Source organism: Bombina bombina, chromosome 5 (genome assembly GCF_027579735.1).
Source record: "Bombina bombina isolate aBomBom1 chromosome 5, aBomBom1.pri, whole genome shotgun sequence".
In the NCBI taxonomy this organism is placed as follows: Eukaryota; Metazoa; Chordata; class Amphibia; order Anura; family Bombinatoridae; genus Bombina; species Bombina bombina.
The window spans coordinates 342720584-342739167 of record NC_069503.1 but is presented as its reverse complement, the minus strand read 5'-3'; the positions used below and the strand labels follow the sequence as shown (position 1 = coordinate 342739167).

The following is an 18584-nucleotide window of genomic DNA, read 5'->3' as shown; positions in this document are numbered from 1 at the left end:
AATTAGGGGAGTATTGTTTTAACTCAATTCCTTATATTGCTTGTTTTGTATTCTCTTGTATTTGTTTTATTTTTTTGATCATATTGGGTATAAGACATCATATGCTTCATTGGTATTAGTGCACATTGTAGTTTATGTGCTTAACATAGTAACTCTTTAGATAAATGTAACTGTGAACTTTGCAGTATTGTACCCTATTGAATGGCCCACTGAGTATAAAAATATGTTTAAGGAAAATGTTACAATATAGCATAATATTTTAGACCCTTCACCCTTTAGAACATAAGGAGGACACGTCTAAGCTAGAAGTTTATAGTAAATATACAGAGAAATGTTTGTTTAGGGAATAGCATAATTATGGTTTAGAAAAGCAAATGTATTTTTCCCTTTTATTAATTAGTATGGTATCTGCAAAGTGAATTTGGTCATTCCTGATGTTTGTCAAAGAGAGTAATTCTTACCATAAAGATGTGTTTACCTTCAAAAGAACTTGCAGTTTTAAATGATGTTCTGTTTGTATGCTTTCCTCATACAGGAGTGTGAGAGAATTTAGGTTGGAGAATTATAAACATTATAGATAGCAGCCATCCAGAATAAAGCAACACGAGGTTCTTTTATTTTTTAGAAGTGCAAAGTGACAGTGTAAAGAAATTCATTTATTTTCATTGACTGTTTTCTTTTTTCCATTCTTACTACAGGGCAGGCCTTAGCATAAGTTTTAGCATAACCATTCAGGCCCTTGATGAAGTCTAACAGGTTTTCACTTGCGTAGTATTCAAGAAGTATAATTTAAAAGTGTATAGAGAAGTTGTAAATTATTCTCTGAGAAATGTCAATGTATTTAGTTTGTATTATATATCAACAATGTTTTGTTTGATTTTAAATGACATAGGATGAAAGTGACGTTTTATTTGGACATAATTGTGATTGTATTGCGGTGTGTACTCATCCTGTACTGTTTCTGTTTGCTTCCTAGACTCCCTGTGACTCGAGTGTTTGCTTGCCATGGGTATCCACTGGTTGCCTTGTCTACCCCATGAACAAACCATCAGATTTCCAGTATCTCCCTGCGGAAGAACCGTGGATAAGCACCCCTACTGCAAATGAACTGTTGGAGAACTGTATTATAGCAAAGTGTCAAGGTGCAGCGCTCTCAAATGGACAAAGACTGTTCTTAAAGTATTCAGAGGCCACCTAGAGACAGTTGTGCTGTTGCCATGTCATGCTTTACTGTGGAAAAGGAACTGTTGGACATATTGGGGGGTGTTAGCAATGCAGGTGGAGAGATAGACAATGCAGCGTTGTTTGGGGGTAGATGGGGGGCTGGTTGGGTCTCTGTGCCGGTGGACCGGTAGTTTTGGGAAGGCTGGAAGATAGATGGAATGTATTGGAGGGATTGTACCTATATGCAGTGACAATTAGTCTATAAAAGTATATCACGACATAGGAATATTTTTCTCTTTAGTATTCTTATAGAGTTCTGTTACCATAATATAAGGCTTTACTAACTTTCTATGCCAGTCTATTTTTATGTTATTCTGTTAGAATAAAAGGATGGTATGTTAGGGGTAATATGAACCTGATGGCAGCCATCTTGTTCCTCGCAGCCATCTTGTTCCTAGTAGCCATTTTGTAATGAGTAAACTTTATTATACTGGGTTATTATGTAGTGAGAACTATATGCATGTTATGATAGTTTCCTTAGCTGTTCGGCCTTGCCAATGTACCCTGGCCCTACGCCCAGAAATAAGATAGAATAAGATAATGTAAACAGGATGGTTCAGAAACCTTGTTGTCTCCGCAGATGGTAGTTTGTTATGACTCTGTAAGTATTGTTATGAGAAACTCATATTCCAGCTTTTCCTTGTACTTTGCTCTGTATAACTGTGTAAGATGACGCGGTCCTAATGTGTCATCCCCTTAACCCTGTATGTCACTATAAGAAAGGCTTGCACTGTGCAATAAACAGATTTGGCTTTCGATCATAATGTTGCGTGGTCTGAGTCATTCTAAGGGGCCCTTATCAGGTAATCTACATATGCCTCAGGTGGTACACTGGCCCCGTGGCTTCGGCCTGACCTGACACTTACCCCCCTGGGGGGACACCTAACAAATATGTTTTTGTTATGTTAAATGTATTTAAAAAAGATGTTTTTGTAATGTTAAATGTATTTAAAAAATATGTTTTTGTTATGTTAAATGTATTTAACAAAGATCTTTGCTGGACGAGCTTTTTTACTGAAAGTAGATTATCAAATTTCTGGTGGAGATGCCATGATATTAAACTTTTTTTCTTTACAAATATTCTTACTTCCATGTTATATAGTCAAATCTATTTTTTTTTTAGCAACAAACCAAGTATTGGAAAATAAAACTTCTTAATTTCATAAATGAATCAATACTTTGTTGAAATGTAGCTCCTTTCCATGAGAGCATACCTAGGTAGGCCTAGGAGCTGTGTTTTCACCAATGTCAGTTACAAAGTTAGACATATAATGCTCAAAACTAGGAATAATGTCAAAGATAAAAAGATAACTAAAAACAGAATAAAAAAATAAAAATAGATAATAATCATTTTCAATAACGTGTGTTTCTAAATTTAGTAATTTTTTTAAATTTAATTACCTTATTTTATGTTTCTACAGTAAACATAATATATTTAAGGCTAGAATAATATTTACAGACATATAAACACATTAATACATGTGTATACATATATAGACCTATAAGTGCATTGGAGTCCTTTGCAGTTAAAGTGAAGGTAAACTTTGATGAATAAAAGCCAGTTTTTAAAAAAAAAATACTATTTAAAACAGGGGTACTTTCATTCATCAAAGTTTAGAAAGCAGACGTTTTGTTTAAAAACGTACCTTTGTTTTTTTCACAGCCGAGCAGCTTCCCCCACCCGGAGATCCTCTCTTCACACGTCAGCAATGACTAATACAGTTTCCTCCAATCACGGCATGGCCTCAGACAATGAGTCCCCTGGGGGGAAAGCCGTGATTGGAGGAAGCCGAATTAGTAATTGCTGACGTGTGAAGAGAGGATCTCCGGGTGGGGGAAGCTTCTCTGGCTGTAAAAAGAACAAAGGTAAGTTTTTTAACAAAACAGCTGCTTTCTAAACTTTGATGAATGAAAGTGCCCCTGTTTTTAATAGTAATTTTAAAAACCGGGCTTTCATTCATCAAAGTTTACCTTCACTTTAAGTAGATGAATACAGGTAAAAGCATATGCATGTAATATTCAAACTTAATAAAGGCGTTAACAATGTATTTACTGTAAATATTTCACATTCCAATGTTCTGCACATAGCATTTATAAATAGATATTCCTATATATTGTATATCTGTATATATCTATACCTATATATAATTATATAAACCATCAGCTATATGTAGAAATCTGTATTTATGAATAAATAGAACATATTCTTGTATGTGCAGAACATTGTAATGTGAAATATTCATATTTTCATGTCGGGTTAGCACAAATGAGAATATGAGATTGGGTTTACACAAGACTGGGGTGTTAGTTTTTTTTACCACTTTTTTTTCTGCATTGATTTCCATAATGCGTATGTGATATTTTAACTTCGGATTTTTGCGCTACTCAGGTTACCGCAAGAGCGAAAACAGTTTACTTTTGACTCATCATATGAGCGCAACCTGACAAGCGCAAAAATCTTACTTCTAGCGCAATGAACGATCAGGTGGGAGCGTTAATTTGCGCTTCCCTTGTAATCTGGCCCTTAGTATGTAATCATGTAGCCAATATCTATATTAGATCTGTTTGGATTCCAACTATGATAAAATTATTTTCTTTTATGATATTCACTTAGGATATGATATAATACAGTATATGAAAATATTCTTTCCTGCACTGCCTTTTTTTGTTGCTGTTGCAAAGTGGGATTAACAACACGCAAAATTGTCTACGATTTTATTTGGAATATATGCTATACTATTTTAAGATTGAATAATATTAACTTCATCACTAGCTCATGTATTAGATTGCATTATTTAAACATTTTCACTGCTTTATCTTCTTTTTATTTTATGTTTTATGGTTTCCTGAACACCTTTATTTAATAAACTGTTTCTTTTTAATGATAATTTTTCAGAGCTATATAACGATAGATCCCATCTCAAAAGTATTTTTTAAGAATTGTATGATCTATCTATCTATCTATAATTTTATATGTATCCCAAATTATATATATTTTAGAAGATATTACACATTTCCATACTTTATGATGTTTAGTTTACCAGCTATAATTAGAGCTTCAACTGAACTGGAACATATTTTATATTTTTTTAATATTTAGTGACCATAATTCATTCTAGTTTATATTAAATAATGACAGTAATAATAAAATATTAATATTACTATATTTTTTAATTTGGTTACATTTGTCAAATTTAAATCTTGGAGGAAAGAAATCCATTCTAATAGTTTATATATTGTATGATTATTTTCTTCTGAAGCTTTATTTATAGTATTAATATTATTTTAATTTTTAAATTACAATAAATCCAATTCATTGCATTTCTGGTCTAAAGGTAAGTTATAACACAAGTATATATGTTATTCTGGAACATGCCACTTAAACATTTACATAACATATTTTATTGTAAACATACCCTTTCTGTCCCAAATGTAGAATTTTTAAGTCAATTCCATATTTATTCTTAATCCATTTAATTCCCTGCTGCTGTGGATCTATCATAAGAGGCCATCGTTCGCAGTTTGTTAAGATTGTGGCATTTTCGGCTGACATTCTGTCTCCAGGCAAGCCTTCATTATTCCATGCTGCCACCGTAGCATCATCAGTCAGCATGCCAATTGGATCTAAAGCTTCAGTTATTGGTATAGCAACCTAACATAATAATAAAATAAATGTAGTCTAGTTACACAGGATTGCAAGGTTGAGTGGTAAATATGCATTGCCGGGAACATCTATATAGTTAATGCAATGTACACAATGAAATAGAAACAAATAAAAATAATTATTGTTCCAATTACTATTTATTATTTACCAGATCCAGAAATTTTTAGTCCGTAGGATAGCCTTATACTTATCCCAGGCATTCTTAAAGTCTCCTATAGTGTTTGTCATTACCACCTCTTGTGGAAGTTTATTCCATGAATCAATCACCCATTCTGTAAAGAAGTGCTTCCTCAAATTACTCCTGAATATACTACCCTTCAGCTTGAGATCATGACCCCTTGTTCTTGTATTTTTCTTTTTATGTAAAATACTTACAGCCTCAGCTTTAGTAAGCCCCTTAATATACTTGAAAGTTATATCACCTCTTTCCCTTCTCCCCTATATAAGCTATACTTCTTCCCTCTAATCTATGCTTCTCCCCTCTAAGCTATACTTCTCCCCTCTAAGCTATACTTCTCCCCTCTAAGCTATACTTCTCCACCTTAAAGCTATACTTTTCCCCTCTAAGCTATACGTTTCCCCTCTAAGCTATACGTTTCCCCTCTAAGCTATACTTTTCCCCTCTAAGCTATACTTTTCCCCTCTTAGCTATTCTTTTCCCCTCTAAGCTATTCTTTTCCCCTCTAAGCTATTCTTTTCCCCTCTAAGCTATTCTTTTCCCCTCTAAGCTATACTTCTCCCCTCTAAGCTATACTTCTCCCCTCTAAGCTATACTTCTCCCCTCTAAGCAATACTTCTTCCCTCTAAGCTATAATTCTACCCTCTAAGCTATACTTCTCCACCTTAAAGCTATACTTCTCTTCTTTAAGCTATAATTTTCCCCTCTAAGCTATACTTTTCCCCTCTAAGCTATAATTCTTCCCTCTAAGCTATACTTCTCCCCTCTAAGCTATTCTTCCCCCTCTAAGCTATACTTTTCCCCTCTAAGCTATACTTTTCCCCTCTAAGCTATACTTTTCCCCTCTAAGCTATACTTTTCCCCTCTAAGCTATACTTTTCCCCTCTAAGCTATACTTTTCCCCTCTAAGCTATACTTTTCCCCTCTAAGCTATTCTTCTCCCCTCTAAGCTATTCTTCTCCCCTCTAAGCTATTCTTCTCCCCTCTAAGCTATTCTTCTCCCCTCTAAGCTATTCTTCTCCCCTCTAAGCTATACTTTTCCCCTCTAAGCTATTCTTCTCCCCTCTAAGCTATTCTTCTCCCCTCTAAGCTATTCTTCTCCCCTCTAAGCTATACTTCTCCCCTCTAAGCTATACTTCTCCCCTCTAAGCTATACTTCTCCCCTCTAAGCTCTACTTCTCCGCTCTAAGCTCTACTTCTCCTCTAAGCTATACTTCTCCCCTCTAAGCTCTACTTCTCCGCTCTAAGCTATACTTTTCTCCTCTAAGCTATATACTTTTCTAATCTAAGCTATACTTCTCCCCACATTTCCCGGAAGCCTTGCGCTCTCGGCAAACCACCTAGCTCAGCGCAGGGGGTAAATCAAACAACATTGGGCAGCGATAAATAAATATATAAAGTATATGAATATTTATATATATATATACACAGTATATATACAGTATATGTGTTTATATATGTACACATATTACCACATAAATATATATGTATATAAGCAAATACATATATATTTATAGAGAAAACACAGTCCCCCATTGACCTCAATGTAAAGGCACTTTCGGTGCCTTTGTTTTTTTTCAAACAACCACACCCCCTTACTTGAGCCCATTATAACTGCTACGTGAAAAATGCTCATATTTATTTTTAATTGTTCAGTACTGCAATCTTAATTTTGGGGGCAATCTGGGATTTTTTTTCCTTTTTAACCAGAGGTTTGACCTCTGGTTAATTGCACTAAGTGCAAAGTGAAACCGCGAGCTCGCATTTGTATTGCCCAGAAGCCTTGCACTCACGAGAGTGCGCTTCCATAGGCTACAATGAGAGCCTCATTTTAAAGCCTACAGACACGGCCAATCACCTAGCGCAGACCAGGGGTAAAATGCACAGCAAAAAATAAATATATATGTATAAGAATATACAGTATATACATATATATTAATGTGTTTATATATGTATATTCACATATTAACACAAAAATATATATGTATATAAGCATATACATATATAATTTATAGTGAAAACACAGTCCCCCATTGACCTCAATGTAATGGCACTTAAAGGGCCACTAAACCAAAAATCTTTCTTTCATGATTTAGATAGAGAATAGAAATTTAAACAACATTACAATTTACTTCAATTATTTATTTTGCTTCATTTTTTTAAATATCCTTATTTGAAGAAAAAGCAATGCACATGGTGAGCCAATCACATGATGCTTCTATGTGCAGCAACCAATCAGCAGCTAGTGAGCATATCTAGATATGCTTTTCATCAAAGAATATCAAGAGAATAAAACAAATTAGTTAATATAAGTAAATTTGAAAGATGTTTAACATTGCAATCTCTTTCTAAATCATAAAAGAAAAAATGTGTGTGGCATGTCCCTTTAAGGTGCCCTTTTTTTTTAAACCCCTAATACCCTCACTTTAACCCCTTATAACTGCTTTGTGCAGTTTTCTTTACAAAAATAAAAAAACGCTCATATTTATTTTTAATTGCTAAGTACTGTAATCTTTATTTTGGGGGCAATTGGGCACATTTTTTCTTTTTAACCAGAGGGCTGTACTCTGGTTAATTGCGCTAAGCGCAAAGTGAAACCGCGAGCTTGCAGGAGCATTAACCAGCCCCTTGTAATGGCTGGTTATTTAACGTGCCCCTATAATGGGCAAATTTACAGGGGTGCACGTTAAGATAGCGCTCCACTCGTAATCTATCCCTTAGAAAATAAAACATTTCTTTACCATGACTACCATATATTATACAAATCTGAGCCGTATTTAAGACTCAGGCTTTTGTTATAATATATTATTTAGTGCGATTACTTTTTCTGATTTGCGATTTTTAAGATAAAAAACTCTGAAGTATCAGAGTTTAATACAAAATACTCTCTTTTGATATCATTTCCTATACAAAGATTAACCTTTTGAGATTTGAGAAACGGAATCCACATATTCTCCATCAATTCCAGGCGATATCGTTTTGAAAAGGAACCAACATAGGACACAAAAGCAGCAGTCAATAAGACATCTCCACATAAGGTCTTCTCTTGCGCCTCAAACCTCTTGATAGATTCACTCCAACGTATGTTTTCTGACTAATAAAAACAGATACACAGAACCTGCTTGAAATGAGAAATGCTTCACAATTGTATAAAGCGCAACAGACATTAATTAAAACAAAATAAAAAATTGGGAAGAAATTAGTTCTTCATAGCGTGTTAACAGTTGACAAGAATTTATAAAGAACTATCCACTTAATTTTGTTATAAATAGTAGAAATTTCTAACAGTAGTAAAAAATGTTATGCAGCAATAAAGCAAATATTAAATATCTTAGGAAAATCACACTCTTGGTAGTTTATTACCTATACGTTTTTTAAACGGCAATGTATAAAAACTTAAATGCCCTATGCACGTAAAGATACCCACAGCAGTTATGCAGTTCATACATTATACACTTGGCTTCTAAATTATATACAGTATTCTTGGTTTAAAAATCCCTAACCTCTTAAATATCTCTAACTCTAACCTTATGCAGAGTTGAGGCTCTGATTAGCAAACAAATCATGGCAATAACTGGTTTAAACACTTGCTTGAAACAATCGCTGCACTTGCCCCTTTCAGTTTTATGCATTTGTTGGTATGCAATGGACTCTGTTTCAAGTGCTACTTTTATACAGTGTCTAGTGCAGTGATGGTGAACCTTGGCACTCCAGATGTTTTAGAACTACATTTCCCACAATGCTTAGGCACTCTGAAGTCTTCGAAAATCAAGGGAAATGTAGTTCTGAAACATCTGTAGTGCCAAGGTTCAATTTTGAACTTTCATTAAAGGGGCAGTAAACCTAGAAAATAATGTTATATAATTATGTACATAATGCAGAATTATATAACATTATCTTAGCCAAACTTTATGCAACAAAATATTGCTGGTGAAATTTGATTAAAAAAAGAGGATTTTTCAGACCGCCGCTCTTGCTCTACTGAGCGGGTCTGGTTTTCCCCCTGAGCGCATCTGGGCAGCTGTCTAGTTACAGCCCGGCCCGGTCGCGCCATTACACTCAATGCAGCTCACTCCTGCTGTCAGACAGAGCAGGAGCGAGCTACATTGAGTGTAATGGCGCGATCGGGCCCAGATGCCCTCAGGGGGAAAACCAGAACCGCTCAGTAGAGCAAGAGCGGCGGTCTGAAAAACCCTCTTTTTTTAAATCAAATTTCACCGGCAATATTATGTTGCATATAGTTTGGCTAAGATAATGTTATATAATTCTGCACTATGTGCAGAATTATATAACATTATTTTCTAGGTTTACTGCCCCTTTAATGGAGTATTAAAACTAGAAAAATAAAGAAGAAGTGGTAAGAGGCAGATATTGTTTTGGTTTCTTCTGCTCTTATTTATTTATTTAATTATTGTTAAACACTGAATGTGTGTGGGATTTGATTTAAATTGAAGTGAATAAGACATGGTACACATTGGGATAAAATAACATGACTTGCACAGTTTACAACTGAAAAACTCTTGTTTGTATGCGATTATTTAGTTTACACCATAATATTTCTCACATTATAATATGAGCATAGCTAACTTAAGAGCTTATCAAAAGTGAACTGTAAGTATTACATTTCATATATATATAATTTAATATACAATGTACACTTTAGTAAATAGGCAGGCAATGTAGTTAACGTAGTTCAAATGGAGAAAAATGTGTGCACCAGAGTATAGGAAAGGGTGAAGGGTTCTAACTTATGGTGAAAATTTGGCATGAGTTAGAACTCAAAACAAATTTGCTAGCACTCTTCCGATAGGCTACCACTATACTGCTTAGTTTCATTGGCTGCACTTCTAGTATTTTTTTAAATGATTCCACGTTATAAATCAATATTAAGTTGTAGATATATATGGTAGATTTATAATAAAAACAAATTTATGCTTACATGAGTAAGTACTGCCATCACCTAAACATAGAGAGGGCGGGGCTCATAAAATAAATTAATTTATCAGGATAGCATATATTTTTTTCTTTCATCAAATGGTGAGAGTTCACGAGTCATCACATGTGGGAATTTATACACAAGCAGTGAAGTCCACGAGATCACTATCAAATGGGGGGGGGGGGGGGGACAAACAGTTGCTGCATAGAAGCCTGTATCTCATGCATCTAAGCAGCTACAGACCCCCAAGACCCACCATTGGAAAGGATCTGGAAAAAGAAAGAAAAAAAGTTAAAAAAATAAAGTTTAAAAAATGTCCAGGTGGGAAAGTGCTTAGCACTCAAATGACACTGAATCCAAATTTTTTCTTTTGTGATTCAGATAGAGCATGCACTTTTAAGCAACTTTCTTATTTACTCCTATTATCAAAATTTCTTCATTCTCTTGCTATCTTTATTTGAAAAAGAAGGCATCTAAGCTAAGAAGCCAGACAATGTTTGGTTCAGTACTCTGGACAGCACTTGTTTAATGGTGGGTGAATTTAACCTCCAATCAGCAATAAAAACCCAGGTTGTTCACCAAAAATGGACCGGCATCTAAACTTACATTCTTGATTTTCAATGAAAGATACCAAGAGAATGAAGGAAATTTGATAATAGGAGTACATTTGAAAGCTGCTTAAAATTGCATGCTCTATCTGAATCACGAAAGAAAAAATGTGGGTTCAGTTTCCCTTTAAGAAGAGGCATACATCTAACTCCTCAACAAGGAGGCAAAACAAAATAACAGAGGATCATGTGAAGTGGGAGGGATTTAAAGCTATGGAGTGTTGGGGTGTCTTTTGCCTCCTCCTAGTGGTCAGGAGGGGAATTTCCGCACGTGATGACTCGAGGATTCTCACCATCTGATTAAACAAATATATCTTTAATCCTTTGTGCCTTTTGGACATAGCTACTATGTCACATGGTACTTTGCTCAGCTTACCCTGTTGACATAGTACTTACGTCCAACCTTCTACCTCATGCTGCGGTCCCAGCTGTCAACTTTGAAAGCTAAGACCACAGCCAGAGGCAGAAGGCATCTGCATTCATATGGTAAGGGAGTACTGATTGTGTTCCCTATGTGTCACTGTCTGCATTGGGTTGCAGTGATGATATGGGTGGTATGGGAGGGAAGGATGGAGGTGGGTGGCACATTGCAGGAGAGAGGGAAGGAAGGGATGGGAGGAAAGGGGGTTCCCTACCTACAGAAAAAAATCTTTAGTGAGGGAGGGAGAGGGATGGGTTCCCTACACTATCGAAAGGGGTAAGGGAGAGGGAAGGGGTACTATGAGCAATCAGTTGAGGGGTGGGTGTGGGGGATCCACTACACTACAGAATTGTTATTTTTTTAAATAAATAAGAATACAAATGTAAAAAAATAATAATAATAATAATAATAAAAACTGGGTTTTGGAAGGCAGCCAGTACCTAAGATGGTGGCACATTGTTAAGGAGGTAGGGTTAAATAACTTTTTTTTTTTTAGGGGGGGGATTAGGGAGGTGAGTTCCCTACACTACACAACTTAAAAAAAATATTTTTTTTAAAAAAATACTATCCCTAAGCTGCATACTGTCAGACTGTCTGATAGTATCTAAGGTGGTGGTAGCAGCATTCTAATTGCCAAAAACATTAGCAAAGCCATGCATGTCTGCTGTTTCGGAATAAAACAGACCCCAGAGAAGCTTTTACAACCATTTTTTTATGACTGCAGTTGTGTGAATAATTTTAGTAAGAAACCCAAAGTTTGTGAAAAAGTTAACGATTTTTTTAGGTCAATACCTTGAGTTGTCTACTTAAAAAATATATAGTTTTGATAGGTAAATAAAAAAAAACTGGTACTTTGGGCAAGTTTATCACTGTGATTCCAAAGAAATAGAAAGTATGATATTACAAAAGATTTACAGTACTTTATCAGTACTGGGCTTATATTTGATAAATAATGCTTTTCTGTACGACTTTACCACTGAAACTGCCTACTACCTATCTACTAAAATGGGTTATCAGCTCATTTCAGATCAAAATGTATTGTCTTTATATATGTATTAATAATAAACCAAATATATATACTTTATATTATTAATAGATTGCCTCAAGTTTTTAGAATTTCTTTCTGTGAATAAACTGTCCCATGGCTCATTAACTCAGATCTACAGTAGTAACTAAAAATCACATATTTCAAAAGTAATCATCAAGCTAAGATGAATCAATACATTGCCAGTAAGTGGGTCTGCCATTTTGGAACTCATCACTTAAAATGTAGAAATGCGTTTATTTAGATTAAAAAGATACTTGATTTACCCATTCTAAGTTTATGTGTCTTATGAAAAAGTCATAAACAACAATGAAAATCCTTTCTTTAATCTGCAACTTTGAAAGTTTGAAGATTTTCCAAATGCACAATAATCATCTGTTTAAATCTTCAATAATTTCCCCATACCATCTATGTAGCATAAATCACAAGAGACATCAGCTAACAAGGCTGCGAACATGCAGTGTAATACATTTTCAGACATTTAAAAATCACTATAATTTTATTCTAATGCATTATAGATTGCTTGTAATGTCATATTGGCTGCGATGACCTATTTCTAATTTTTAACAGCTGCTCAACTGGGGAGTTAGTTAATGATTAAATATAAATGGTCTGATTTATTAGTCTGATGTTTGAGCTTCTAGGTCAATGCTATATAGAGGAAATCATCATTCTATATATATTTCTACTTGTCTACATCTAGCCAAAAATATTTAATCTGCTGTGAAATAGATCCGACTATTTCTATTAATCCCTTTAAATGTTATTCACGTCAAGTTTCCAATACCTGTATAAAAGAAAATACTGTTTATCTGAGACCATTTTCCCAGATTTTATTGTTGCGTTTTTAGTTGTATGGCTATCATTTAAAAATATTTTAGGGAAAAAAAAGGATAAAAAAATGTCTCTTTAAAGAATACAAAATAACTTTCATTGTTACAATGTTTACTGCAGTGGTTGAAGATCTCTAAACCTGTAACTTAGAAAATATGTTAAGAATGAACCTAATGTTTCCTACTATTTTTTTATTAGACTTAAAGGGACATGAAACCCAACATTTTTGTTTCATGAATCAGATATAGAATACAATTTTAAAAAACTTTCTAATTTACTTCTGATAATTAATTTGCTTCCTTCTCTTGTTATTCTTTATCTAGGCAAGCTCATGAGCAGCAAAGAACCTAGGTTCTAGCTGCTGATTGGTCGCTGCATATAAATACAGATTTTCATTGGCTCACCCATGTGTTCAGTTAGAAACCAGTAGTGCATTGCTACTCCTTCAACAAATGATACCAAGAGAATAAAACAAATTAGATAATATAAGTAAATTAGAAAGTTGTTTAAAATTGTATTATCTATCTGAATCATTAAAGAAAAAATGTGGGTTTCATTTCCCTTTAAGTGATTTACAGAAAAAAATCATAGAAATAATACAATTTAGAAATCAATTAACAAGAATTGAATGCACTGAACTATAAGAAATAATAGTAAATGTGATCTATAATTTTGGCTTTTCACCACTTTTTCCTTTTTTTGTAAATATTTATTTTGTGGGGTTTTTTATTTTTTGCAAGAATCAAATTATTTAAATCTAGGTGTCGAAATCAATGATGGAATGCACTTGATAAAATGTTTAATTAAAGGGACATTAAACACTTTAAGATGGTAATATAAAATGATAAATCGTATAAATAAATAAAACTCTGCAATATCCTTTCATTATTTATTTTGTCTCCTTTTGCTGAAATTCCATTCTGAAATTGTGAGCATTTCATTTCCCGTTAGAAATAGAAGTGCAGAACACTGTTATATTCCACAAAGCCATTGGCTGCACACTCTAGTGACCAAATTATAACTGTCCCTTATTGGCCACAGCAGAGAAGGTAACCTAAGTTACAACATGACAGCTCCTATTGTTTTATAGACACTAAAAGTTTACACTTATTTTGTCAATATATATATTTTTTTATATATAATTTTTATTGAGGTCGAAGTCATAATTACAACATGCATGCGATATATCAGAAGGTGTATGAATACAGAAAGCAAGAATCAGAACATGCATATTGTGTAAATATATAGTCATATCTGTAGCATCACAGAAAAATTGAAATATGTGTAAAAGAAACTTGACCTCTCATCATTCTATCTAGTATTTATTAAGTGTTTGATGTCCCTTTAAATGTAATGGAACTATAATTTGCCACTGTAAATTGACATTAGTTGAAGGAGTTTATTTTCTGACAAAATCCCCTGAGCACTATGTATTTACCCCCAGGAAAACATATGTGCATTCATATTCTTTAATGATCAAACCTCTGCCGGACCTTGTGGCACCAATGATTGGAGGATGCACACATATGCTTTTCTGGAAAATCCACAGTGGTACGCCATGGACATAACTTTTTCTGTCTGTTTAATCCTTTAGCCGGGGGTTAATTATATAGTACTCATGAGACTGCTTTGAAAAATAAACTGATCTAAACTGTCCATCTAAACTAGAGGTCTGGTATAGTAAACCCAGAGACAGAATAATGTTAATGAAGTATATTTACTGCATTATTTAGTTGAATTTAAAGGGACATTAAACCCAATTTTTTTCTTTCATGATTCAGATAGAGAATACAATTTTAAACAACTATCTAATTTACTTCTATTATCTAATTTGCTTCATTCTCTTGATATTCGTTCCTAAAAAGCATATCTAGATAGGCTCAGTAGCTTCTGATTGGTGGCTGCACATAGATGCCTCATGTGATTGGCTCACCAATGTGCATTGCTATTTCTTTAACAAAGGATATCTAAAGATTGCAGCAAATTAGATAATGGAAGTGAATTGGAATGTTGTTTAAAATTGTATTCTCTATCTGAATCATGAAAGAAAAATTTGGGGTTTAGTGGCCCTTTAAGGCCTTATAACAAAAAGTAACACACAATGGGCCAGATTACAGATAGCATGCTAATGATAGTGTGGGTCTCAATAAGCAATATTGCTGGACCACACTAACATTAGCGCACAACTTGTCATTACAAGTCCATGGTAAATCACATTTACCAGTGAAGGGTTAGCTCGGCCAACATCACTTGAGATTAACCTATACTTTCAATGGATATCGTGGCTGCACTAAATAGCATTGGTATTACAATTTTAAAGTGATAGTTTGCGCTCAATAGAAAGCCAAAGCTGCACAAGAATATTTAGCACAACTTGAGAGCTGAAGTAAACTGTAAGGTTTTAAAAAAATATATATTTTCACAAAACATATCCAAAAAATGTTAAAATAAACTATTACACTCATATAAACACTTTTTACTAAAAAAAAAAACAACTTTTATGCCTACCTGATAAATTTATTTATTTCCGGATATGGTTAGTCCACGGCTTGAGTAATTACCGTTGGGAATATCACTCCTGACCAGCAGGAGGAGGCAAAGAGCAACACAGTTAAACTGTTAAAGGGACACTGTACCCAAAATTTTTCTTTCGTGATTCAGATTGAGAATGAAATTTTAAGCAACTTTCTAATTTACTCCTATTATCAAATTTTCTTCATTCTCTTGGTATCTTTATTTGAAATGCAAGAATGTAAGCTTAGATGCCGGCCCATTTTTGGTGAACAACCTGGGTTGTCCTTGCTGATTGGTGGATAAATTCATCCACCAATAAAAAATTGCTGTCCAGAGTACTGAAACCAAAAAAAAGCTTAAATGCCTTCTTTTTCAAATAATGATAGCAAGAGAACGAAGAAAAATTGATAATAGGAGTAAATTAGAAATTTGCTTAAAATTGCATGCTCTTTCTGAATTACAAAATAAAAAAAATTGGGTACAGTGTCCCTTTAAGTATCACTCCCTTACCCACAATCCCCAGTCATTTATAACCAAAAAGAAAAAGTAGTAGCAGTAGCTTTCTGACCTTTACATTTCCCAGAGAAACAGACAAAGAGGGCAGAGGACTGGCGAAAATCCCTAGTTGCCTGTAAGTAGAATTTAAGAGCACGTACAACATCCAAATTGTGTAACAAATGTTCTTTGGAAAAAGAAGGATTAGGACACAGAGAGCGAACAACAATTTCCTGATTGATATTTCTATTACAAACAACCTTAGGAAGGAAACCTAACTTAGTACGAAGAACCGCCTTATCGGCATGAAAAATAAGATAAGGGGAAATCACACTGCAGAGCTGAGAGTTCCGAGACTCTTCGAGCAGAAAAGATAGCAACAAGAAACAAAACCTTCAAAGATAACAATTTAATGTCTATGAAAAGCAATGGCTCAAACGGAACCAGCTGTAAAACTTTAAGAACAAGGTTAAGTCTCCAAGGAGGAGCAACAGACTTAAAGACAGGCCTGATTTTGACCAAGGTCTGACAAAAAGGTGGAACATCTGGCACATCCGCCAAACGTTTATGTAGTAAAACTCATAAAGCAGAAATCTGACCCTTCAGGGTATTGACCGACAATTCCTTCTCCAGGCCTTCCTAAAGAAAAGATAAAATTCTAGGAAGTCTAATTCTACTCCAATCCAGTAGCCCTTGGATTCACACAATTAAAGATTTACTCCATATCTTATGGTAAATCTTTCTAGTAACATGTTAATGAGCCTGAATCATGGTCTCAATGACCAACTCAGAAAAACCACTCAGACAAAATTAAGCGTTCAATCTCCAAGCTGTCAGCTTCAGAGAAACGAGATTTGGATGAAGAAAGGGACACTGAATCAGGAGGTCCTTCCTCAGAGGTAGTCTTCAAGGTGAGAGAGATGACATCTCCACTAGGTCTGCAAACCAGCTCCTGCAAGGCCACACAGGGGCTATTAGAATCACGGAGAACCCTCTCCTGTTTGATACAAGAAATGACTCGTGGAAGGAGAGAAAACTGAGAAAACAGGTATGCCAACCTGAAAACCCAAGAAACCACCAAAGCATCTATCAGAACGGACTGCGGATCTCTTGACCTTAAACCGTATCTTGGAAGCTTGGAGTTCTGAAGGGACGCCATCAGATCTAACTCCGGCACCCCCTATTTGAGGACTAAGCTGGAAAACCCCTCCAAATGGAGTTCCCACTCCCTGGGATGAAAAGTCTGTCTGCTCAGAAAATCCGCTTCCCAGTTGTCTACTCCTGGAATGTGGATGGCAGATAGAAAGCAATTGTGGGTCTCTGCCCACTGAAGAATCCGAGTAACCTCCTTCATGGCTAAGTTCCTCCCTGGTGATTGATGTAAACAAACAGAGGTTATGTTATGTTGTCTGACTGGACCCTGATAAACTGGGCTGAGGACAACTGAGGCCAAGCCAATAGAGCATTGTAAATCGCCCTTAACTCCAAGATGTTGATGGGAAGAGCAGGCTCCTCCCGAGTCCAAAGGCTCTGAGCTTTTAACAAGTTCCAGACTGCTCCCCAGCCCAGCAGGCTGGCGTCCGTAGTCACGATCACCCAGGTAGGTCTCCGAAAGCATGTGCCCTGAGACAGATTTATCTGAGAAATCCACCACAGGAGAGAATCCCTTGACGACTGATCTAACTCTATTCTCTGAGATAGATCTGCATAGTCGCCATTCCATTGTCTGTACATGCACAACTGGAGAGCTCTCAAAAGAATCAAGCAAAAGGAATGATGTCCATGGAAGCCACCATCAGACCGATTACCTCCATACATTGAGCCACTGAAGGATGAGCAGAAGCCTGAAGAGAGAGGCATGACAAAATGATTTTGTTTTTCCTGACCTCTGTCAGAAAAATCATCAACAATTGATAATCTATTATGGTCCCTAAGAACACTACTCTTGTAGCAGGGGAAAGGGAGCTTTTTTCCAGATTAACATTCCATTCGTAGGAACGAAGAAAAGACAACAATATCTCTGTGTGAAATTTTTAGTTAAAAAGATGGTGCCTGAACCAATATGTTGTCCAGATAAGGTGCCACAGCAATTCTATGAGAACGGATCACTGCCAAAAGAGCCCCCAGAACCTTTGAAAAAATTCTGGGAGCCGTGGCTAGACCAAATGGAAGGGCCACAAACTGGAAATGTTTGTCCAGAAAGGCAAATCTCAGGAATCTGTGATGGCCCCTGTGAATAGGAACATGAAGATATGCATCCTTTAGGTCTATGGTTGTCATGAACTGACCATTTTGTACTAAAGGAAGAACGGAGCGTATAGTCTCCATCTTGAAGGATGGAACTTTGAGAAACTTGTTTAGACACTTCAAGTCTAGAATGGGACGGAAAGTTCCCTCTTTTTTTTGGGAACCACAAATAGGTTGGAGTAGAATCCAAGACCCTGTTCCTGCAAAAGAACTGAAACTATCACTCCCAGGGAGGAAAGATGTTGTATACATTTCAAGAACGCCTCTCTTTTTATCTGGTCTGCAGATAATCTTGAGAGAAAGAATCTGCCTCTGGGAGGAAAAGTCTTGAATTCCAATTTGTAATCCTGGAATACTATGTCCACAGTCCAAGGATCTGGGACATCTCTTATCCAGGCTTGAGAGAACTGAGAAAGTC

The 18584-nt window shown here is 35.4% G+C and overlaps 1 protein-coding gene across 1 annotated transcript in view; it reads right to left on the bottom strand.

Moving 5' to 3' along the window:
• The window catches only part of DNAH11 (dynein axonemal heavy chain 11), an 851888-nt gene that overhangs the window by 122985 nt on the left and 710319 nt on the right, over nucleotides 1-18584 (bottom strand). The window contains 2 exon segments of the mRNA XM_053715724.1: nucleotides 4641-4876; nucleotides 7987-8160. Of these exon segments, the coding sequence (XP_053571699.1) occupies nucleotides 4641-4876; nucleotides 7987-8160 (410 nt within the window).